The following is a 24,363-nucleotide window of genomic DNA, read 5'->3' as shown; positions in this document are numbered from 1 at the left end:
CCTCGTTCCTCGGTATAGCCGGAAATATTCCGACCTCCTCCTGTTCGTGGCCACACACGCCACCGAGGCCTCGTACAGCAGTCTCACCTAGCTGACGAACCCCTCCCCAAACCCAAACCTCCTCAACACCTCCCACAGGTACCCCACTCCACCCTATCAAAGGCCTTCTCCGTGTCCATAGCTACAACTACCTCCGCCTCCCCCTCCACCGCCGGCATCATAATTACATTCACGAGACTACGCACGTTGGTATTCATCTGCCTCCCTTTCAGAAAACCCGTCTGATCCTCGTGTATAACCTTCGGGACACAGTCCTCAATTTTCATGGCCAGTATCTTTGCCAGCAGTTTCGCATCCACATTGAGAAGTGAAATCGGCCTATGCGACCCGCACTGTAAAGGGTCCTTGTCCCGCTTCAAAATCAGAGAGATCAGCACCCTAGACTCCTCGGGGGCAGGACCCCCCCCCCCCCCACCTCCCTTGCCTCGTTGAAAGTCCTAACCAGCAGTGGGCCCAACAGGTCCACGTATTTCCTATAGAATTCCACCGGGAACCCATCGCCCTGGAGCCTTCCCCGCCTGCATGCTCCCTAGTCCCTTGACCAGTTCCTCCAACCCAACCGGCACCCCCAGCCCCGTCACCTGCTCCTCCTCTATCCTCGGGAACCTTAGCCAGTCCAAAAAGCGACCCATCCCCCCTCCTCCGATGGTGGCTCAGACCAATACAGTCCCTCATAGAAGTCCCTGAAGACCCGGTTGATACCCACCGCACTTCGCACCGTGCTTCCCCCTCCTTCTCTCACTCCTCCAATCTCCCTTGCTGCCTCCCGCTCCCAGAGCTGGTGTGCCAACATCCGGCTGGCCTTCTCTCCGTACTCATACACCGTCCCTTGCGCCTTCCTCCACTGCACCTCCGCCTTCCTGGAGGTCAACAAGTCAAACTCGGCCTGGAGGCTACGCCGCTCCTTAAGTAATCTCTCCTCAGGGGCCTCTGAGTATCTCCTATCTACCCTTACCATCTCCCCCACTAGCCTCTCCATCCCTCTCCTCTCCTTTCCTTCTTTATGGGTCCTGATGGAGATCAGCTCTCCCCTGACCAACGCCTTCAACGCCTCCCAGACCACCCCTACTTGCACCTCCCCGTTATCATTGGCCTCCAGGTAGCTCTCTATACACCCCCGGACCCGCCCGCTAACCTCTTCGTCCGCTAACAGCCCCACCTCCAAGCGCCACAGCGGGTGCTGGTCCCTCTCCCCCAGCTCGAGGTCCACCCAATGAGGGGCATGGTCAGAGATGACTATCGCCGAGTACTCCGTGTCCTCTACCCTTGAGATCAGCGCCCGGCTCATTACAAAAAAGTCAATCCGAGAGTAGGCCTTATGAACATGGGAAAAGAATGAGAATTCCCTGGCCCGTGGCCTCGCAAATCTCCACGGATCCACCCCCCCCCCCCCCCCCCCCCCCCCCCCAATCTGGTCCATAAACTCCCTCAGCACCTTGCCGGCCGCCTGCCCGTCATAGCCCTAGAGCGATCTAATGCCGGTTCCAGTACCGTGTTGAAGTCCCCCCCCCGTTATCAAGCCCCCTGTCTCTAAGTCCGGGATCCGGCCCAACATGCGCCGCATAAACCCCGCATCATCCCAATTCGGGGCGTATACATTTACCAAAACCACCCGCAAACCCTGCAGCTTACCACTCACCATCACGTACCTACCTCCGTTGTCTGCGACGATGCTCAGCGACTCAAACGACACCCACTTCCCCACCAAGATCGCCACCCCCCGATTTTTTGCATCCAGCCCCGAATGGAACACCTGCCCTACCCACCCCTTTCTTAGCCTTACCTGATCTGCCACACGTAAATGCGTTTCCTGAAGCATGACCACATCTGCCTTTAGCCCCTTCAGGTGCGCGAACACACGGGCCCATTTGACCAGCCCGTTCAGGCCTCTTATGTTCCAGGTTATCGGCCGGATCAGGGAGCTGCCCACCCCCTCCCCGGTTGACTAGCCATAACACTTCCTAGGCCAGCCACGTGCCCGCGCCCCCCGCACTTCCCGTTCCTCCCAGCGGCAGACCCCCGCCCCGACCTCCTCTACAGACTCCAGCTCCCCCTTAGCCATTCCAGCAGCAACCTGGTTCTCCCCCTAGCTGCATTGCTTCCCCCATTGCACTCCCCTGAGTCAGCGACGCCTGCTGACCCCGGCTACTACCGCCGTTCCATCGCCCCCCCCATGGGAATCTCCCTTCCCACTCCTGTCCATCAACGGGCTCCCCGCAACCCCACCCCTTCCACTTTTATGCTGTCCTTGACATCCCTCGTCAGCCATGGATGCTTTGTCTTCCCCTCAGCATGTTTCCTCCTCCTTTGGATGAATTTCTGTTGTGCCTCCCTAATAACACCCAAAAACTCCTGCCATTGCTGTTCCACTGTATTCCCTGCTAGGCACCTTTTTCAATCACCTCTGACCAGCCCCTCCCTCATGTCTTTGTAGTTACCCTTACTTAATTGTAATACCGTCACATTTGTTTGCAGCTTCTCCTTCTCAAACTGCAGTGTAAATTCTATCACTGCTCCCTAAGGGTTCCTTCACCTTAAGTTCCCTAATCAAATCTGCCTCATTACACATCACCAAATCCAGAAATGCCTGTTCCCTAGTAGGCTCTGTCACAAGCTGCTTCAAAAAACTATCTCTTAGACATTCCACAAATTCCTTTTCCTGCGATCCACTACCAATCTGATTTTCCCAGTCCACCTGCATATTGAAGTCCTCCATGATTATTGTAATATTGCCTTTTTTACACGCCTTTTTTTACATCCCCTCCAGGCGCACTCACTTCAGGCTCCTCCTGAACTGCCAGGTTGGCACTGCCAAGGTGCCAGGTGGCAGTGTCAGGGCACTGCCCTTCCAGGACCCTAACCACCCGGTGGCTATAGTGACCTCTGAGAGCTTGACGTGGTCATCTCATCTGGTCTCCATTTTTGGAAGATTCAGCATTTTGAAGATTGAAATGGTGATCAGGTTCACATCCTTCCTGGGCGTGAACCTGATTACGTTGCCAGTTGGGGGAGCAGGGTTATTACATTCTGAGTTCTCCCCATCACAAGTTATATCAACTCCGGTTATGCTATGCAGATGCCCTCTCTTTACATTTGGTCTGTGCAGCCATATGTTATGGCCCTCTCGTGAGATATTTCAGCCCGAACGGAGTTTGCATCAGAACGTAACAGGGCCAGAAAATCATCCCCATAAATGCCATTGGCCTTAAGTTATGAAGTTGCTACTCTTGTTTGAGAGTTTTATCAATTGAACAATTTTTTCTTTAATGTACTGTATTTGGCAGAATCTGAAGATTCTTACACAATTCGATGTGGCGTGTCTTCACAATGTCAGCATGTTGGTCAGAACATAAAAGATGTTACACATTGCTCAGGTAAGTAAAAGAAAGATTTTCAAATGGTTATTGTTTGTTCCTTTAAAGACCTATTTTTACAATGCCTATTATAAGATAATAAGATTGTAAGTGTGGTGTGGCTATACTCACAGTGCGGCTAGGTCGGGAATTTTGGGATGTTGATCCATTAGTAATTGTGAGGGGACTGAGACCGTACCCAATATATTCTTATAAAATATAACTAGAAATATCTTCATTGATGTCTCAAAACATCTGTCTGTTACCCTCAAACAAAAAAAGCTACCTGGCAGTATTGTGCCTCATTATCTCTGAAGAGACACCAATGACCCTCTCTGGGCTGCACAGACCAAATTTAAGGAGAGCCATACAAAGGGCATCTGCATAGCATAAACCAAGTTGACCAACTGGAGTTTACTGATTGAAACATTGAACAATCACAGGAACCAGATGAGTGGAAAGGTGGGAGTCATGTAACATGGCCCTTTAGTTTGTGGAATCAGTAATATTGCTTTGCAATACTGCAAAGTCAGCCTGCCTTTTTACCATCTAACTAGCAGCCTCACAGACAAGGAGCTCTGGCCCAGGTTGAACACCTGGCTCCATCTACACTGCTTCTAGTGGAAATTCTGTACTATTGCCGACGAGACTGATTAATCTCTGCATGCCTATCTCATTATGTGAAGTCAACAGCACCAGAAAAGTGAATTAACCACCTTTGGTTTTCAGCTAACTGATCTTTGTGATGGAATACCACGTTAGAATTTGATCCTGGACTCTGGAGCCCACGCCATTCAATGAAAGAGTTCAGAGTCCAGTTACGAGTGTGTTTAACGGGGTGTTTCTCAGCACCTGCAGCACCAAGAAAGACCCCGTAATTTAACAGCACTTAACTGTTTGTTTTGGCCTCGCTCCATCAATCAGTGCTTTCGTCATTTCCTGCACTGATGAGCTCAACTTGCCTAGCAAAAAGACTACTCGCGGATCAGGGTGCCATTTTTAAAGGCAGTCTTGATCCTTTGATTCCCCCACCTTCAATGACACCACTGTGGTCTCTGCCCCCAGTCCAGCCAAGGCATCAGACTGGCAATGCCCAGGTGCTAGAGTTAGTGCCAGGCTGCCACCCTCCCCTGTCCCCAATCACCCTGGGGAGTCCAATTAACTCTTCCCTTATGTGAAGAGACCGCAGTTGCATACAGTACCCCAGGCATGACCTCACTAATGCCCTATATAATTCTAGTAAGACTTCTTTACTCTTTAATCCTATTCCCTTGTAACAAAAGCTCACATGCCATTCCTTATTGCTTGCTGTAGATGTTAGCTTTTTGTGATTCACGTCGATGGACACTCAAGATATTTCCGAAAGAAACATTTGCTATTCTCTCACCATTCAAAATTGATTTGGGGTCTTTCATTTTTACAACCAAAGTGGACAACTTCACCAAATTGTATTCCATCTGCAGTGTTTTTGAACACTCATCCAACCTATCTATATCCCTTTTCACAGCATATTTTTCCACCTAACTTCCAAATACTGAAAAATTGAGTACTTTACACATGGTCCCCTCATCTAAGTCATTAATATAGACTGTAAAGAACTGAGACCTAAGTACTGATCCTCACAGTACCCTGCACTTTGACAAAGAGTCATCCAAGCTCCTTTCTCTATCCACAGATGCTGTCAGGCCTGCTGAGATTGTCCAACATTTTCTGTTTCTGTTTAAGATTCCAGCATCCGCAGTAATATGCTTTTATCTTGCAGTACCCCACCAGTTGCAGCCTGCTAACCTGAAAATGTCCTATTTATTCTTATTTTCTGTCCATCAACCAGTTCTCAATCCATGCTAATTTCTCACCCCACAATCGCAGAAGTCCAGATTTGTTTGTAATTATCTTTTGTGTGGCACCTTATTAAATACATTTTGAAAATCCGAATACATTGGCCGGGGTTCTCCGACCCCACGCCTGGGCAGAGAATCCGCGGGGGGACGCGAGAATCGCGCCCCGGCGCCGGCTTCCCCATTCGCCCCGAAGATTCTCGGGCGCCCGCGGGATTTCTGCCGCGCCGGTCAGAGGCCGTTAAAAGCGGGGGAGGGGGTCCGACCCCAGGGAAGGGCCCTCATGGTGGCCTGGCCCGCGTTTGGGGCCTACCGATCGGCGGGCAGACTGGTTCCGTGGGGGCCTATATTCTTCCACACTGGGCCCCTGTAAGGCTCCGCCATCTTTCCCGGGGGCCGATGTGGAGAAGGGAACCCCTGCACATGCGCAGAATCATGACGGCCGTTCCACGCATGCGCGGAAATACGCCGGCCGTAGCACGCATGCGCGAACTCGTGCCGGCCTTTCCGCGCTGGCTGTAGCTGCGGGGACCACTCCGGCGCCGACCTACTTCCCTAGGAAGGAGAGCATTCCCCATTATCGGGGACCGTTGATGCCGGAGTGGTTGGCGCCACTTTTCACGGCGGTGTGGGGACATAGCCTCATTATTGGAAAATCCCGCCCATGATATCGACTGGGTTTCCTTCGTCATTCTTCCTAGTTACATCCTTGAAAAGAGTCCAAAAGATTTTTCAAACATGATTTCCATGATTTGTAAATGGCACATTGATTTTGCCCAATCATATTGTAATTGCCTAAGTGCCTCGATACCACATCCCTAATAATACAATCATAGAATTTTCAGTGCAGACGGAAGCCATTCAGCCCATCAAGTCTGCACCGGCTCCCGGAAAGAGCACCCTGCCCAAGGTCAACAACTCCACCCTATCCCCATAACCCAGTAACCCCACCCAACACTAAGGGCAATTTTGGACACTAAGGGCAATTTATCATGGCCAATCCACCTAACCTGCACATCTTTGGACTGTGGGAGGAAACCGGAGCACCCGGAGGAAACCCAAATAGATTTGACCCAAATAGAACCCAAATAGAAATAGATTTGAGCATTCTCGCTTCTAGCAACTACATTTGTTTCTCCTTAACCACTCAGATTCAACATACAGTCTAAATCAGGAAGTGTAAGTTAGAGTATTTAATTTGATGCAAAATCATTTGAGAATCTGAAGGAATGAAAAGCCACATTTGTAAATAAAAAATAAAAAAATTTTCATTGCTAACGAGGTTGTTTGGCAGCAAGACTTTCCACACCATTAAAAATTCATTAACTTTTTCTGGTGTGTTTAATTGGTATCAACAGATAAGGACCATAAATTCATACCCTTCCATCCATGTGTTTGTGAAGCCTTCTGGTGAGATATAATAAAACCAAGGTTTCTGGATGAGCAAAGCACATTGGGCAGCAAATTCCGGGTTTCCATATTGAACTGGATATCTACCATCCGATTTGCTCTTCAATAACAATCACTATTATTCCTACTGAAGAATCCATGCCATTGTCTCAATTAGCAATCCATTATTTGAGTAAATGAAATGAAATTCACAATGAAATTGTGCAAATAGATATAAAATCTTTGGCTTTCAGTGCAAGTAAACATTTCATCAAATGAAACAAAAACAGAAAATGCTGAAAAAACGCAGCAGGCCCGGCAACATTTATGGAGAGAAACAAAGTTACCGTTTCAAGACCATATGACTTCTTCAGCGAAGAATCATCCAGGCCCAAAATGTTGGCGGGGGGGGGGGGGGGGGGGGGGGGGGGATATTTTGGTTCCGCCATCGGTTAACCCCCTGCTGCGGTTTTCCTGGCGGTGGGGGCTGCATTCGATGGGAAATCCCATTGTCAGCGGCAGGACCAGAAGAACCCACTGGCGGCCAGGGGTGGAGTGGAGAATCCCCCCCCCCGTTAACTGTGTTCTATCCAGAGATGCTGTCAGATCTGCTGAATCTTTCCACTATTTTCTGTTTTCTTTCAGAACTCCAGCATCCACAGTATTTTGCTTTTATTTCATATAATGAGTTCTGCAAACGTGAAGGTTTTCATTCATTCTTCAGTGTGCACCTGGAGCTTCTGTTGTAGTCTGTTGCATGTTAAAATGTCTCTCAGTACTTAACCGAACAGTTGTTGAAGAAATGTTGCCTTTCTTTCCAGGGTTGAATGCTACAAACCTGCCAACAGTAAAAACAACAGCAACTTTTAAAATCCACGCGGGAAGATGTGAGCTCAGACGAATCAAAGAGAAGCTTAAGAGCAGCCTGAAGCAGGTCTCTTCAGGTATATAGCTTTATTTTGTATGGAAGGCACGTCATTTTAGGCTGCTAGCTCAGTCTTTTGTTAAAGATCACAAAAGAAAATTGCGCTGAGTATTATTGCTCCATCTACACAACTCCTCTTTTCCCAGCACAAAGAATCAAAAGAAAAATAGATCTCAGTTGTTTTTGACCAAGTGAGTCAAGAAAGTAATTAAAGCTTGGATCACTTGTATTATTCTCCTCTGTGAACTATTTACTTACAGAGTGAAATTGACTGTGTCATGTCTTTCATCATTGCCTTCACTAATTGTCTATCAAATTGAAATTCACTTCACTGGAGACCAAATACATTCATTTTTCACATAGTTAGTTGTACAGATTACACAGATAATAGCAGAACTGGAAGTTAATTAATATTTACTTCGAGTTTCTTGATTGCCTCAGTTGGCAGGAATACTACCACTAATGATAATAATCTTTATTGTCACAAGTAGGCTTACATTAACACTGCAATGAAATTACCGTGAAAAGCCCCTGGTCGCTACATTCCGGTGCCTGTTCGGGTACACTGAAGGAGAATTCAGAATGTTCAAATTACCTAACAGCACGTCTTTTGGGACTTGTGGGAGGGAACCAGAGCACCCGGAGGAAACCCATGCAGACACAGGGAGAACGTGCAGACTCCGCACAGACAGTGACTCAAGCCAGAAATTGAACCTGGGACCCTGGCGCTGTGAAGCAACAGTGCTACCCACTGTGCTACCGTGCTGCTGACAACCATACAGGAGAGGGTTCCAGGTTTGTGCTGTGATCTCACCTGGGTTACACTGGGGTGCAGCAATTGGCTTCAGCTTCCATTACTTAGGGAGAGAAGGGAGAAAAAATTGTTTTTTTTTCCTGATCCTGATCCAGTGATCTCTTTTGTGTGTAGACATTAGGTGGGTATAAGTTCAGGCTTGACTAATTTGTCCTGAGGGCAGATAACTTGTCAATACTAACCAGAAGGCTCATACATGAAAGAAGGCTGCTTTGTAACATGCTGGAAAGGGAATGAAATTCTCGAGAGAAATCAAACCTAGCAGCTGTCAGTATTGACAGTATTTGTATTACAATCCATAATTCAGTTAAATTCAGTGTACAGTCTCTTCACCTCTCTGGCACCACTGTGCAAGACTGAAGCAAATTATATTGAAATTGGCGATGATTAATGAGTTAGCTATGCATCCCAAAAACATGTGTATTTTTAAATACACACCTAAATGTTCCGTCAGCAAAATTTTATCACAGACTTTCACATTTGCTCCAAACCAATCCAATTTTCTTAAGTATGGATTAGATAACAAGTTAAAAAGCTTTCCTCTTAACTAATCAAGCTCTTTTGTCTTTATGTCAATACACAGAAAAACATAATTTTCCTAATTCAAAGAACTGCCAGCTGAACTTTGTAAATGTGAAGTGTAGCTCCTTCAAGAAAAGTCATGACCATTGGAATCACAAGGCAATGACAAACGAGGGATCAATCATTTCTGCCATATTTGAGGTTGAAATGAAACCCGAGGAGGTGACAGGTTGGTTTGAAAAATTCAGACGGTGAATTTACACTTTTCTTCTTTTAAGCATTGTTTATTTTCTCTCATCTCTCTCCCTTTTTTTTCTGTTTTTAATAAAAGTATCTCCTGTTTTTAGAAATCAGTGTTTTTTGGGTTAGAAGAGATGTTGACCTTCAACTTGGAAGAGGTTGAACCCCCAAAAATTTACTTTCATTTAATAATTGATCTTGAATTCTACCAAGCCAACTAAAGATTTCCTCTGTGCAGAATTTATTTGGGTACAATATTTTTAAAAAATAGATGAAGACCATTAATTTGGCTTGTCATATCTGAAGGAAACATCTCCATTTCCATGTTGCGAACAACTGATATCCATGGTGCCGATCGGCCTGTACTTATAACTTTAATTTTGAGTGAATTGACGACATAAGTAAAGCATGTCGTTATTGTCAATGGTTCTCCGAGATTCTGCCAAATAGACTATTACTATTTCAAATAATTGTATGGTTGGCTCTGTTGTTACCTCGTAGAAACCTGTGACTTTGGGTGCACACGAAGAAAGGCCGAGAAAAGGCTTAGAAAAACAACAAGAACACTGAGGAAATCAATCAACAGAGAACAATTCTACCTGCGTGTAGCTGGCGGTGAATATGAGGTGGCTAAGAAAGCAGTAAAAACAGTGGATTTACAGGAGCCATGTGGAACTGGTCAGGTTCTTCAGAACAACAGATGTGGTGGGTACAAAACTCTTAAGGCCTGGTTTTTCTGCTTCTGCACTTGCTCCTTCACAACCTTTTGTCCACTCATCAAAAAGGCTAGAAATTCATGGCCTGGTCGGCACACAGGAAATAAACTCTGGTGTAAAATTCACAATATAACGGAAGTCACTTTTGGAAATACTGAATTATTATTACTGTTACTAAATCATACAATACTCAGAATTATGGTTATTTTGGCTTTTATATACTGCCTTTGTGTATTTTCTGTTTTAATCAACCTTTAACAATTGCTGGAAAGTTTATGCAGTGTTTTTATATGATGCCCATGTGGACCTTTTACCATACTGTGTCTGTTTCTGTAAAAAGTTGTCTTTGCATTATAGGTTTGATAAGTCACCTTTGCTCTAGCAGGACTTATAACAACATCTGCTGTTGGTTAAACAGGTGTTTTAGATTCTTTGCATGACAAGTTGCTGGAAGTGCGAACTGGTGCACAGCAAGGGAAATGGTGCACTTGGGACCTGAGTGAACAGGACAAGCAACTGCTTATCTCCTTAATCAATCAAACTGAAAGGTTATGAAATTAACAGTGCAAGAACTAAGAAGAAAGGGTAAATTATAGTGTTCAATGTCAAATTGAGTACAGAAAGAGAATTTAAAAAGAGGGAAAGAGTGATGGGATGAAGAGAAAGGGAAAAAATGACGGAAAATAAAAATTAACATTATTTTTTAAATATCCAACAGCAATCAAAACCTGAAGGAACAAGACACCATACATGTAATAATTAACTTTCAGTGTTAGTGAGGTTGTTTGGCAGTAATAAACACTCATTAAACTCACAACAGAAGGTAATTTGTATCCACTACACAAATACAGCAACTTCATGATAGTGAATATATTTCCATGGTGAGGCGGCCAGTGTGATGCTGTATTCGTGAAACTAATGGTGAAGGTATGCAATGTAGACCACAGCTTTTGAATATTTGAGTTGGGCATGATTGTCACATGCCTGAATTTACAATATCATTTACAGATGAAAAATGGTGTTATTAGCCACACCATTATTTTGATAAAATCAGGACTGATGTTTTTCAATTGATAATGGTGAATATGCTCAATGTTGACATGATATGTACCAGTTTTCAATGTACTCTGTTGATTTTTTTTTCTACTATGTACGTACTGTGTACGTTCCCTTGGCCGCAGTAAAATACTTTTCACTGTACTTTGGAACATGTGACAATAAATCATATCAATCAATATATTGTACTGGCTTAAAATGAGGAAATTTAAACACCTCTGCTAGCACAATATGCCATGCGCAGACAAAGGATGCAAGAATTTTTTTTAATTTTGCTATTTTCAGAAAATATTTTGAATGTCTGACTTCTAGCCAGTGTTGGGAGTCACCTAAAATCCTTGTACCCTTCCCCATACCTTCCGCAATCAGTGTGGATTTTGGAGAGGATGATGTGTGTGTTTCTTAGCCCCCGGAGTACGTAGTCAACTTGAATAACAGCAGTAAGCTCTCATGGGTTTAAATACTATTTATGCATGCACTCACCCCAAAAGTCTAAATACTACATCAATCCCTCAGCACCCACACATGAGCACACACACAAAGTCTCAAGAAAAAATACAGTTGGAAAGAGTAGTATATTTTTACAAGTCTCAAACAAAAAAAAAGTTTGAGGATTCTTTCCACCCTTGAAATGTAGTTCAGATCAGTGCAAATAACTGAAGTCAGATATCAGGATTATTGCAGGATTTCCTCGAAGGGAAGAATGTGTGGCAGTCACAGAATTAGACACTTGTGGTTTTCATACCAGGAGATCAGATTTCTTGAGAGGTGGATTTGGAGTTGGGAACCAGGCTGCGAGGCTTTGTAAAATGTAGGAACCAAGTTTTTTAAAAGTCTTTGGTGTTACTGCCTTGGTCTGCGGCTGCTATTCTGCAGTGGGGCGTTCTTTGTAAACTGCTCAGATCTATGATTCATCAGATAACAAAACTCGTTATCTCAAGCCAGTTTTAGTCATGCTACCAATACTGGTATTGTCCAACCAGAATAGTTTGGAAGTCCAAAGCTGTTCTGACACAAACATGGAGAAGCACAGTGGTTTGCACTGCTACCTCACAATGCCAGAGACCAGGGTTGAATTCTGGCCCTGGGGACTGTCTGGGTGAAATTTACACTTTCTCTCCGTGTCTGCCTAGGCTCCATCCGGACGCTCTGGTTTCCTCCCACAGTCCAGATATGTGCAGGTTAGGTGGGTTGGCCATGCTAAATTGCCCCTTATTGTCCAATGATGTGCAGGTTAGGTGGATTGGCCATGCTAACATTACCCCTTAGTGCACTGTACCAAGAGTTGTTTGCCAGTGTTTCAGTTTTATTTAGTCAAGTTAAAAGGCTTTAATCCTCTTTGATTCGTGGAAACTGGAAGGATTTGGGGTGGGGGCCTGTCTTTGGTGGCACAGCACATTTTGGGATGATTCCCGCCCTGAGTGTTTACTAGCGGATGATGGCCTGCTTGCGATGAAGTTAATCCTCTGAATCGCTTGACTCTACATGCGGGACATCATAACCCAGTTTCAGGAGTTGCGCAATGTTTTTATGAAGGTAGTGCGGCGCATGAGTAGGTTCTTGTGACAGTGAGAGTATTTCCTTGGTGGGAGCCCGTCTCCACTCGGCTGACGTCCTGTTGCATGGCCTGTCGTCTAAAGGTGCGAACAATGACGGATGGGGAGAACCAGTGAGGATCCCTGCTGAGCCTGGTGTCCCCAGTGAGGTGGTGGAGAGGTTCCAGGCCGAGATTAAGAACTGGCTGCCATGTTTCTGGAACTTCGATCTGGAGGGAGGGCAGCTCAAATTCGATGGAGCACATTTAATCCTGTCTCCAGGTCGGGGCAGCACGGTGGCGCAGTGTATAGCACTGCTGCCTCACGACGCCAAGGTCCCAGGTTTGATCCCAGCTCTGGGTCACTGGCCGTATGGAGTTTGCACATTCTCCCCGTGTTTGCGTGGGTTTTGTCCCCACAACCCAAAGATGATGTGGAGATGCCGGCGTTGGACTGGTATGAGCACAATAAGAAGTCTTACAACACCAGGTTAAAGTCCAACAGGTTTGTTTCAAACACGAGCTTTCGGAGCACAGCTCCTTCCTCAGGTGAATGGAGAGGTATGTTCCAGAAACATTTATATAGACAAAGTCAGAGATGCTGGACTATGCTTGGAATGCGAGCATTTGCAGGTAATCAAATCATTACAGATCCAGGGAGAGGGATAATCACAGGTTAAAGAGGTGTGAATTGTCTCAAGCTAGAACAGTTGGTAGGATTTTGCAAATCCAGGCCAGATGGTATGGGATGGATGTAATGCGACATGAATCCAAGATCCCGGTTGAGGCCGCACTCATGCGTGCAGAACTTAGCTATAAGTTTTTGCTCGGCAATTCTGCGTTGTCGCGTGTCCAGAAGACCACCTTGGAGAACGCTTACCCGGAGATCAGGGGCTGAATGCCCTTGACTGCTGAAGTGTTCCCCGACTGGAAGGGAACATTCCTGCCTGGTGATTGTCGCACGATGCCCGTTCATTCGTTGTCGAAGTGTCTGCATGGTCTCGCCAATGTACCACACTTCGGGACATCCTTTCCTGCAGCATAAGAGGTAGACTACATTGGTCGAGTTGCACGAGTATGTGCCACGTACCTGGTGGGTGGTGTTACCACGTGTAATGGTGGTATCCAAGTCGATGATCTGGCATGTCTTGCAGAGATTGCCCTGAGATCACCCCACACCCCCACTACTGGCCTTCAAACAACCGCGCAACCTCAAACAAACCATTGTTTGCAGCAAATTACCCAGCCTTCAGAACAGCGACCACGACACCACACAACCCTGCCAGGGCAATCTCTGCAAGACATGCCAGATCATCGACTTGGATACCACCATTACACGTGGTAACACCACCCACCAGGCACGCATCTTAAATGATGCTATCGTGCCCGCCTCTACCACTTCCGCTGGCAAAGTGTTCCAGGCACCCACCACCCTCTGCGTAAACAACTTTCCACGCACATCTCCCTTAAACTTTCCCCCTCTCGCCTTGAAATCGTAACCCCTTGAATTGACACCCCCACTCTTGGAAAAAGCTTGTTGCTATCCACCTGTCCATACCTCTCATAATTTTGTAGACTTCAATCAGGTCCCGTCTCAACCTCCGTCTTTCCAACGAAAACAATCCAAATCTACTCAAACTTTCTTCATAGCTAGCACCCTCCATACCAGACAACATCCTGGTGAACCTCCTCTGCACCCTCACTAAAGCATCCACATCCTTCTGGTAATGTGGTGACCAAAACTGCACGCAGTATTCCAAATGTGGCTTAACCAAACTCTTACACAACTGTAACATGACCTGCCGACTCTTATACTGAACACCCCGTCCGATGAAGGCAAGCATGCTTTATGCCTTCTTGATCACTCTATTGACCTGCGCAACAATGGACCTGAACTCCCAGATCTCTCTGTACATCAATTTTCCCCCGGACTCTTCCATTGACCGTATAGTCCGCTCTTCAATTGGATCTTCCAAAATGCATCACCTCGCATTTGCCTGGATTGAACTCCATCTGCCATTTCTCTGCCCAACTCTCCAATCTATCTATATTTTGTTGTATTCTCTGACAGTCCCCCTTGCTATCTGCAACTCCACCAATCTTAGTATCATCTGCAAACTTGCTAATCAGACAACCTATACCTTAGTCCAGATCATTTATGTATATCACAAACAACAGTGGTCCGAGCACAGATCCCTGTGGAACACCACTAGACACCCTTCTCCATTTTGAGACACTCCCTTCCACCACTACTCTCTGTCTCCCGTTGCCCAGCCAGTTCTTTATCCATCTAGCTAGTACACCTGAACCCCATTCGACCACTTTTTCCATCAAGTTGCCATGGGAAACTTTATCAAACGCCTTACTGAAGTCCATGTATATGACATCTGCAGCCCTTCCCTCATCAATTAACTTTGTCACTTCCTCAAAGAATTCTATTAGGTTTGTAAGACATGACCTTCCCTGCATAAAACCATGTTGCCTATCACTGATAAGTCTATTTTCTTCCAAATGTGAATAGCTCCTATCCCTCAGTATCTTCTCCAACAGTTTGCCTACCACTGACGCAAGCTCACAGATCTATAATTCCCTGGATTATCCCTGCTACCCTTCTTAAACAAAGGGACAACATTAGCAATTCTCCAGTCCTCCAGGACATCGCCCGTGCTCAAGGATGCTGCAAAGATATCTGTTAAGGCCCCAGCTATTTTGTTCCCCGCTTCCCTCAGTAACCTGGGATAGATCCCATCCGGACCTGGGGATTTGTCCATCTTAATGCCTTTTAGAATACCCAGAACTTCCCCCTTCCTTATGCCGACTTGACCCAGAGTATTTAAACATCCATCCCTAACCTCAACATCCGTCATGTCCCTCTCCTTGATGAATACCGATGCAAAGTACTCATTAAGAATTTCACCCATTTCCTCTGACTCCACGCATAAATTCCCTCGTTTGTCTGGAGTTCCAGCCTGGAACCCTGGCAGTGCCCCTGACATCTTGGCAGTTCTAGGGTACCCAGCTGGCATTGCCAGAGTGCCCAGGTGCCGGTGGAATGCCAGGGTACTATCATACCCTGTCCCCAACCATCCAGGGGCTCTAATGGCCTCCCAAGACGCCCCAAGGTGCCATCACGCCTGGTCCACGTTTGTGGAAACTGGTACTAATCAATGCTGATTGAGGCCTCACAGGTGCGGCCATTGACTCCCGAGCGGGTGAATGTGGCATCGGGTTATTTAAATCAGCCCAATGGCTCATTTATATATCATTATCTGAATCATGCCCAGTTAGGGCTTGGTCCAGATAGGGCCAGGCGTAGCTAGGCGGGTGACTCGCAATCAGTTGACACTGCCAGGGTGCCCAGGTGGCACTGTCCTGGTGCCAGAGGTGTGCCAGGGAACTACCCTGTCCTGTCCCAGACCAGCCGGGGGTCTGTATTGGCCTCTGAGACCTCCCGAGGTGCCGTCATGACTGGTCCATGCTTGTGGAAAGCAGTATTGATTGATGCCTGGTTGAGGCCTCACAGGCGTGGCCTGTGACTCCCATGCGCCAAGTGAATGTGACATTGGGATATTTAAATGAGTCAAATGGCCAGTGAGGGCGTGGTTGTGTCGGGTGTAGCGATTAAGTTGACTTGCGATCGGCCTGTGCCTGACAAAAGCCCGATTAGAGGCTCTCCTGAGATTCACCCATCACACCCAGCTCCGCACTCGGCCCAACACAGTGGCTGAATCACGCCCAAAATCTGAGCTTGTATGTGTTCCAAATTAAGTTACAGTTGGTCCCTCTTTTAGCATTAAGTTCCTGTTAGCCCTGCCAGTTCTTTATGGACGAGCTAAACATAAAGCATATTTCTGCAGAAATGTTAAGGAATTGCACATTGATTTCCTAGCACTGGTTTCCATGCCATTACCACATATTGATAAAAGAAAGATTGAAGCTCCCATTTCTGCTGACCAAAAAGGCAGGTTGACTAGCCTGCTATCAAACGAAGTTTGACCACTTGACTGAGACACTAGTGCCTCTATAATAAAATGTGATGCTATCAGGAGAGGAAAAGGAAGAAATTAAAAAAAAGTGGCATTGAATTTATACCATCATCAGCTTTATATCAAATTGATAACGCCAGTGGCACAGTTTAATTATTTTGGCCACACCATTTACAAAGCAACCACATAGTCTGGGAGAATTACATAAACTGGTATCATTCAAAATCAGTGATGTGCCAAGTTGATTATTGCAGTTTGTTTTTCTGCTAGAACTATTAATAACAATCTACTTTCTTTAGAATACTGTTAATAAAACAAAATGTAAATAGGTACATGGATCTAGAACACCACTAACCCATAGCATAGAAGACAATGGGGAAAACTGAACATGCCACTTGTTGAACATAAGAAATAGCCCCGTTTCACAGAATCTTTTCCCCATGGATAACCCACATCTGTGCCAGATGAGTCAACAACAATACATTTTATGGAAACCACGCAGTGTTTCTCACCCTTTAGGTTTTCTTCATTTCAGTCATCCCTGTGAAGAAGTGCTGAGTATGATTGGTATCTTTTGCTCGACAATTTGTCAAAAATTACAGGAACTTGGTGCATAGGGATTTGTCAGTGTGATTTCACATTCTGTTACTTTGTAGCACAGTTTAGCACATAAGCATAAAAGTACTGTTGGCTCAATTGTTCTTATTATGTGGAATCAAATTGCAGTTCAGTAATCTTGATGATGTTCAGAGTGTTTTTGATATTACAAATGACTTAAGGGAAAGAAAAATTGAATCTGATTCAACATTCTGATTCCTTCAGGATGATCTGTAGAGTTTTAATCCTTTGCTACCTAATTTGAATGATTCGATGGAAGATACACTTATGCATGCATGTGTTCTCTTAGAAATTAATTTGTTCATTATAATACTTTGCAGAAGCTCAAAAAATACTTTTAATAAAAAGGCCACTTGTATACAAAATGTAGGATTAATTTTATTTAACACTTTTTGGGAAGACATACAAAAAGCTAGTTACAGTGAAGGGTACACACACTAAATATGGAACAATGCAATAATCTATTTACTTTAGAACAATTAATAAAAGAAAATTCCATGAGATACATTTGCAATACTGATCTTCCAAGGCATTGAAGACAATGAGGAAAAGTGGACAGGTCGCTTGTAAGAAGAAAAGTCGAAACATAAGTTTTTCTTCTTTACAGAGAAACAATACAGAATCAATGCCCTCATCCATTAAAATAACGTTATTGGAAAATATATATTGCATTTGATATCTTTATATTGAATTTTGCAGGATCCCTTGGGTACCCATTGTCATATGTTTTCACTGTATAGTCTTTGGAGCACTAAAAATATTAACAGTTTATGCTACTTAAAATAAAAATTAAGAAATTAATTCTAAATAGCTTCTGGAAGAACCTGGATTCCACAATGTGCAGTAAACCAATTCACATTATATTGTAAAATCAATCAGCTAGTCATTTAAAATAAAGGATGATCTGTAATTCTGTAAATTTGCAGCAAATGTTAGTAGTTCATGCACAACCAATACAAACTAAATTAAACCATTGAAGCATATCACAGTAATACAAACATTTGGCATGTAATAATTTAAGTGTGAATGCTATATTGAGCTAACAGCAAAGTCAAAATCAGCATGAAAGGTCAGATGTGCTTTTGACATTCTATGCGAAACAGATTTAAATCTGTTTGCAATTACGTCTACTGGTGTCTCACAGTCTGCTTTAGTTATCTTTCAGCATTTTTTCCATAGTTCCATAAAAAGCAATTTTTATGCTTTTCAACAAGTCAGTATGGAGTACACAGATTTTCTTCCCAATTCTGAAAAACGTGTTCTCTTCCATCTATATAGTGACTGTTCCTTCTAATTTCTGTTGTTAGTTAGTTGTAGCGTTGGCACGTACTATGATGGCGAACAGGAGAAGTGTATTTTATGTCCTGCTGGCACATATCAGGATGAAGAAGGACAGCTTTCGTGTGAGCCCTGCCCAAACTCTGAGAACCAAAGGAGCCAAAGGTCAACTGGTGCACGTAATGTTTCAGAATGTGGAGGTGAGACATTTTGACAAGCTAATACAAATGGAATAGCGATGTAAAATGCTGGAAATGCAATCACTTAATGTCTGAATGGTAACAACTAAAAAGTATTAGGACTCGAGGCTATTTACAAGAGTTTTATAAAGCACAATTAGACACTGAGTCACATAAGGTGGTATCAGGGACGATGGCCAAAAGCTTGGTGAAAGAGATATGTCTTTAATGAAAGAGAAATGGAGAGGTGGAATGGTTTACAAAGAGAATTCCTAAGCAACCGAAGTCATGGCAACCATTAAAATTGCTGAAGTGGCCAGATTGCGACTATCCAAGGGTTGTGGAGTTGGAAGAGGCTACAGAGATAGGGAATTACTAGTCTATGGAAGGATTTAAAAAGATGGATGAGAATTTAAAAGTGAGGCATTGCTTGATTGGGAGCTAATGTATAGATCAGTGAACAAAGGGCTGAGATAGCTCACTGGGCTAAATCGCTGGCTTTTAAAGCAGGCCAGCAGCACGGTTCAATTCCTGTACCAGCCTCCCCAAACAGGCGCCGGAATGTGGCGGCATGGGGCTTTTCACAGTAACTTCATTGAAGCCTACTCGTGACACTAAGCAATTTTCATTCATTTCATTTCAAAGGAGTGAAACAGGTGAACAGGACTTGGTGCGAGTAAGGACATAGAAGCAGAGCTTTGGATTACCGCAAATTTATGGAGAGTTGAATGTGGGAGGCCATCTAAAGTCTCTTGGAATAATTAAGTCTAGAGGTAATAAAGGCATAAACGAGGATTACAACAGCAGATGAGATGAGGCAGGAGTGGTGTTGGGTGATGTTACAGAGGTTGAAATAGAGAAAAAAAGCAAATTACTGCGGATGCTGGAATCTGAAACGAAAGAGAAAATGCTGGAAAATCTCAGCAAGTCTTGTAGAAATAGAGACCTGGGTTCAATTCCGGCCTTGGATGACTGTCTGTGTGGCGTTTGCACATTCTCCCTCTGTCTGCGTGGGTTTCCCCCAGGTGCTCCGCTTTCCTCCCACAGTCCAGAGATGTGCTTTTTAGGTGGATTGGCCATGCTAAATTGCCCCTTAGAGTCCAGGATGTGCAAATTAGGTTGGATTATGGAGATAGGGCAGGGTGGATACTCGTAAATGGGCAGAGTGCTCATTCGAAGGGTCGGTGCAGAATCGACAGGCCATATGGCCTCCTGCACTGTAGTGATTCTATGAATATGATATCAAAGTTGTGAATAGTCTGACATAGTCTAAGACAGATGCCAGGGAGAGCGATGGAGTTAGTAACTATGGAACAGAGTTCGGAGCAGGGAGTGAAGAACAGTGGCTTCGGCCTTTCCAATATTTAAGCAAGATTGAAAATAGATTGTGATCTCAAATGTAACATCCATTGAGGCTCAAAAGTCATTCTTTCAAATGCCATGAGAGTGAAGCTCGTGCTTATGAGCCAGAAAATTAACAATACAATATTGAGTAAGTGCCACATTGGTGGAAGTGTTACTTTTCAGTTGGGATATAAACCTAGGTTCCATTTTCTTGTTCAGGTAATGTTAAAAGTTCTGTAGTCAACAACAACCACTCAACCGATTGATTAAAAATCTGAAATTAAAAGTCTAATGATGACCATGATTATCGTAAAAACCCACCTGGCTCAGTAGTCCACTTTAGGGAAGGAAATCTACCATCCTTACCTGGTCTGGCCTACATGTGACACCGGATTCACAACAATGCGGTTGACTCATAAATGCCCTGTGAAATTTCCGAGCAAGACACTCAGTCTAGGGTAAGGGGTGGCCAATAAATGCTGGCCCAGCCAGCGATGGCCACATCGAATGAATGAATAGAAAAAAATGCAAGCTATTTATTTTTTTACATTTTAATGTAATTCTATTGATGTTATCTTTGAATGGCCTCTACTGGAAGCTCTCAGAACTATCATTAGAGGGGGGGGAAAAAAACAACTTGACCAGGGTGAAGACTTACACCAGGCATAGAACTGGGGTAAATGCCTTGAACGTAATTTGAATTCAAAGCACAGCACCAGGATTTTTCTATTTGGGTATTTCTGAGGAAGCAGTTTTCCGAAGATAGGTTGCAGCTCTGCTCTATATCATGGGAATGCCTTTTGAAATTCCTTTTATCCTCAGACCTGGAAAACAATAAGTATTTCCAGAGGAGCCATTACTTGAATGGGTATCCAGAGTTCTTTGAGGCGAGGGCAGCACGGTGGCGCAGTGGTTAGCACTGCAGTCTCACGGCGCCGAGGTCCCAGGTTCGATCCCGGCTCTGGGTCACTGTCCGGGTGGAGTTTGCACATTCTCCCCATGTTTGCCTGGGTTTCGCCCCCACAACCCAAAGATGTGCAATGTAGGTGGATTGAACACGCTAAATTGTCCCTTAATTGGAGACAATGAATTGGGTACTCTAAATTTTAAAAAAAGAGTTCCTTGAGGCATAGGCGTAGTGATTGACATGTACACAACTGCATATAACGGGTGTTGGAATGTGTATCATGCAGGATTTGAATGTTAAAGTCTTAAAAGTGAGTGCATTAAGGTTTATGATTCTTGCTTGCATCTCCTGAGGAATGGGTATACAAGAGTCCTTGTGAAATAGACAATCTTTGTTTGGATCAACTATTCCTTGCCACATTCCTTTGAACCTGCCATTTTCTTTTGCATCTGTTCCCAGGTTGAGGATAATATACGTGATGTATGGGTGCGATTCAGTGACCCCAATGCACCCGGCACAGATCCGGTTGCAATGGGTGAATCGCACAAGAGCCCTAAATAGGGCTCCACCCCAGGCATGAGTCACCCAACTCGGAGGAGAGATCCAGATCTGCATATTTAAATGAGCATAATAGCTAATTTACATACCTAGATGCCGGATTCGCCTGGCGCGGGGACTCAACCGCTGTACCTGCGAGACCTCGCCAGGGCACCATTTAGTACTGGTCCACACAAACGTGGACAAGGCGAAACAGCATTTCGGAGTTTTCCCGCAGGCCATTGGAGACCCCCGGGTGGTCAGGGACGGGGCCATCTACAAGGCACAAGTCAGGAGTATGATGCAATATTCTCGACTTGTCTGGATGGGTGCAACTCCAACAACACTCAAGAAGATCGGCACCATCTAGTTCAAAGCAACATGCTTGATTGACACCTCATCCTCCACTTTCAACATCCTCTCCCTCTGCCACCGGTGGCCAGTGGCAGCAGTGTGTACTATCTATAAGATGCACTGCAGCAACTCACTCACCAAGGCTCCTTCAACAGCACCTTCCAAACCTGTGATCTCTACTATCTAGGGCAAGGCAAGCAGATTCATTGGAACACCACCACCTCAAAGCTCCCCTCCTCTATGTGATACCTACCCTGACTTGAAAATATATCACTGCTCCTTCACTGTCGCTGGTTCAAAATCCTGTAACTTTGCCCTAACAGTACTGTGAGTTTATCTACACCACATGGACGGCAGCTGTTCAAGAAGACAGCTCACCATCACCTCTCTCGGGCAATTATAGATGGGCAACAAAAATTTTGTCTTGCCAGCACCACCTACGAAAGAAGGAAAAAAATACAGCAAGAGTTCGGAGTAGTTTCCGGATGAAAGCATAACAAGACATAGTGATGACTTGGAGGAGTCCTGGGGCTGAAAGCAGAGAGAGAGATACAGCGAGAGTTTGGAGGAGACTAGGGGCTTAAAGCAGAGAGAGACTCAGCGAGAACTTGGAGGAGACTTGGGGCTGAAAGCGGAGCGAGACACAGCAAGAGCTTGGAGGAGACATGGCGTTGGAAGCCGAGCCAGACACAGTGAGTGTTTGAAGGAGACTTAGAGCTGAAAGCAGAGTGCGATGCAGTGAGTGTTTGGAGGAGAGTCGGGACTGAAAGCGGAGCAAGAAGTGGTAAGGGTAACTAATAACTAAGGATATGGCAGGGCTGCCTCCAACCTTCAGAATGCCCATCCTGTGCTATGTGGGAATGCCAGGATGTTTCCCCTATCCTGGATAACTAGTTGTACAGGAAGGTTCATCAGTTGCAGAAGCTTGTGCTCTGGGTTTTGGAGCTTGAACAGCAGCTAGTATCACTGCCGAACATCAGTGAGATTGAGAGCTATGTGGATAGCACATGGATGTGATAACCCCAAATCTTAAGAGTACACAGGAAGCGAGGGAAGGGGTGACCACCAGACAGTCAAAAATCAATGGGTAGTGAAGGGGCCCCCTAGTGCACCCCACTCTCTGACTAATATTCAGTTCCGAATATTGATGAGCGTGATGGTTCATCCAAGGAGTGCAGAGCCACATCAATGGCACCATGGGTAAAAGGAAGTTTGGAAGCATATTAGTGACAGGTGATTCAATAGTTAGGGGACAAATAGGCGTTGCTGTGGCCACAGATGTGAATGCAGGATGGTAAGTTGCCTCCCTGGTGACAAGGTCAAGATTATCATTGAGAGACTGCAGAGCACCCTGAGGAGGCAGGGTGAACAGCCAGCAGTCATTGTCCACACCAGAACCTACAACACAGACAGAGATATGGTCCTATAGTCATAATTTAGGGAGCTAGGTAGAAAATGAACAAGCAGGACCTCAATGGTCATAATCTCCAGATTACTCTCAGTGCCATTTGCAAGTGAGCACAGAACTAGGAAAATAGGACAGATGAATATATGACTGGAAATATGGTACAGGAGGGAGATTCCTGGGACAATGGGACTGGTTCTAGAGGTGGTGGGTACTGGGCAGGCTGGACGTCCAGGTCCCACTTCCTCCAGAGGGTTGGACCTGAACAGAACCAGGACAGAATTCCTTGCAGGCCATTTTGCTGATGCTATTGCAGAGATTTCAAATTTTGGTAGCAGGGGTGTAGGAAGTAGATAATATTGGAGTAGAATACCAAGCTATACAGAATACTGGTAAAGATAGCTAGCACTAGAGTAGGAAACAGTAAGTTAATAGGTGGGGTCAGAGTAAAAGAGGAAGTAATAGAGTTTAAATCAAGGTTATTGTGCATGTATGAGAGGGCACGGAGTGTGGTAAATACTGCCTAGACCGAAGGCACAAAGTAGAACAAAACCACTTTAAATATCATATTCCAATCGAGAGCTATATATTCCCCATAACAACCCTAGTACAAAGAACAATGCCCCTGTAACATTAAGCTCCCCACCCACATTCAACATATGAAATAATCATCCCACCCAAGAACAAAGAAATACAAACATGTATGTACAAGGAACCCCAACAGCTCTCCACACCCACTTTCCCCCCTGCAACAACCAAAAACCTCGCAAGAACACAATCAACTTGAACCGAGCCCGTGTTTTTTATGAAGGCATCCCCATCTTCCGCATTTCTAAAAAATAGTCTTTTGTCTCAAAAGTCACTGTGAGCTGAACCGGGTACCCCACCCCAAACTGAACCCTACTCTTATACAAAGCAATTTGGCCTTGTTAAACGCCGCCGGCTTCCTTGCCAGCTTTGGTCCAGTGTCATGGTAAAGCCTGATGGCATGGCCTTCCCATTTATAGTCCCTCTGCTCTTGAGCCCATTTCAGGACCCGTTCCTTCTCAAAGCTGCGGAAATGTGCAATAACCGTCCATGGTGGTTCGTTGGGACGGGGCTTCTGCTGGAGTGACCAGTGAGCTTGATCCAGCTCAGGAGGGAACGTGAATCCACCCTCCCCTAATATCTTTGCAAACATCTTAGAAAAGTATTCTGTGGGAGTTGTGTGTTTCATACCTTCCGGCAACCCATGATTCTGACATTCTACCTCCCAGAGTGTTTCGCCAGATCATCTACCGAGGCCCTCATTGCTTTATTTTCTCTGGC

General features: G+C 45.1%; 1 protein-coding gene across 15 annotated transcripts in view; it reads left to right on the top strand.

The window, feature by feature from the left end:
* The window catches only part of scube2 (signal peptide, CUB domain, EGF-like 2), a 229,035-nt gene that overhangs the window by 146,950 nt on the left and 57,722 nt on the right, over positions 1–24,363 (top strand). For 12 of the 15 annotated variants that reach the window (XM_038808152.1, XM_038808154.1, XM_038808150.1 and 9 more), the window contains 5 exons: positions 3,345–3,434; positions 7,462–7,584; positions 8,963–9,130; positions 9,643–9,846; positions 18,359–18,529. In XM_038808152.1, coding sequence (XP_038664080.1) covers positions 3,345–3,434; positions 7,462–7,584; positions 8,963–9,130; positions 9,643–9,846; positions 18,359–18,529 — 756 coding nt within the window. The remainder of the gene's footprint in view (positions 1–3,344; positions 3,435–7,461; positions 7,585–8,962; positions 9,131–9,642; positions 9,847–18,358; positions 18,530–24,363) is intronic. The other 3 variants (XM_038808163.1, XM_038808162.1, XM_038808155.1) reach the window with 2 other exon arrangements.

This window comes from Scyliorhinus canicula, chromosome 9 (genome assembly GCF_902713615.1).
Source record: "Scyliorhinus canicula chromosome 9, sScyCan1.1, whole genome shotgun sequence".
Lineage (NCBI taxonomy): Eukaryota > Metazoa > Chordata > Chondrichthyes > Carcharhiniformes > Scyliorhinidae > Scyliorhinus > Scyliorhinus canicula.
Note: the sequence above shows the minus strand (reverse complement) of the source record. Positions and strands in the feature narration are given on the sequence as shown.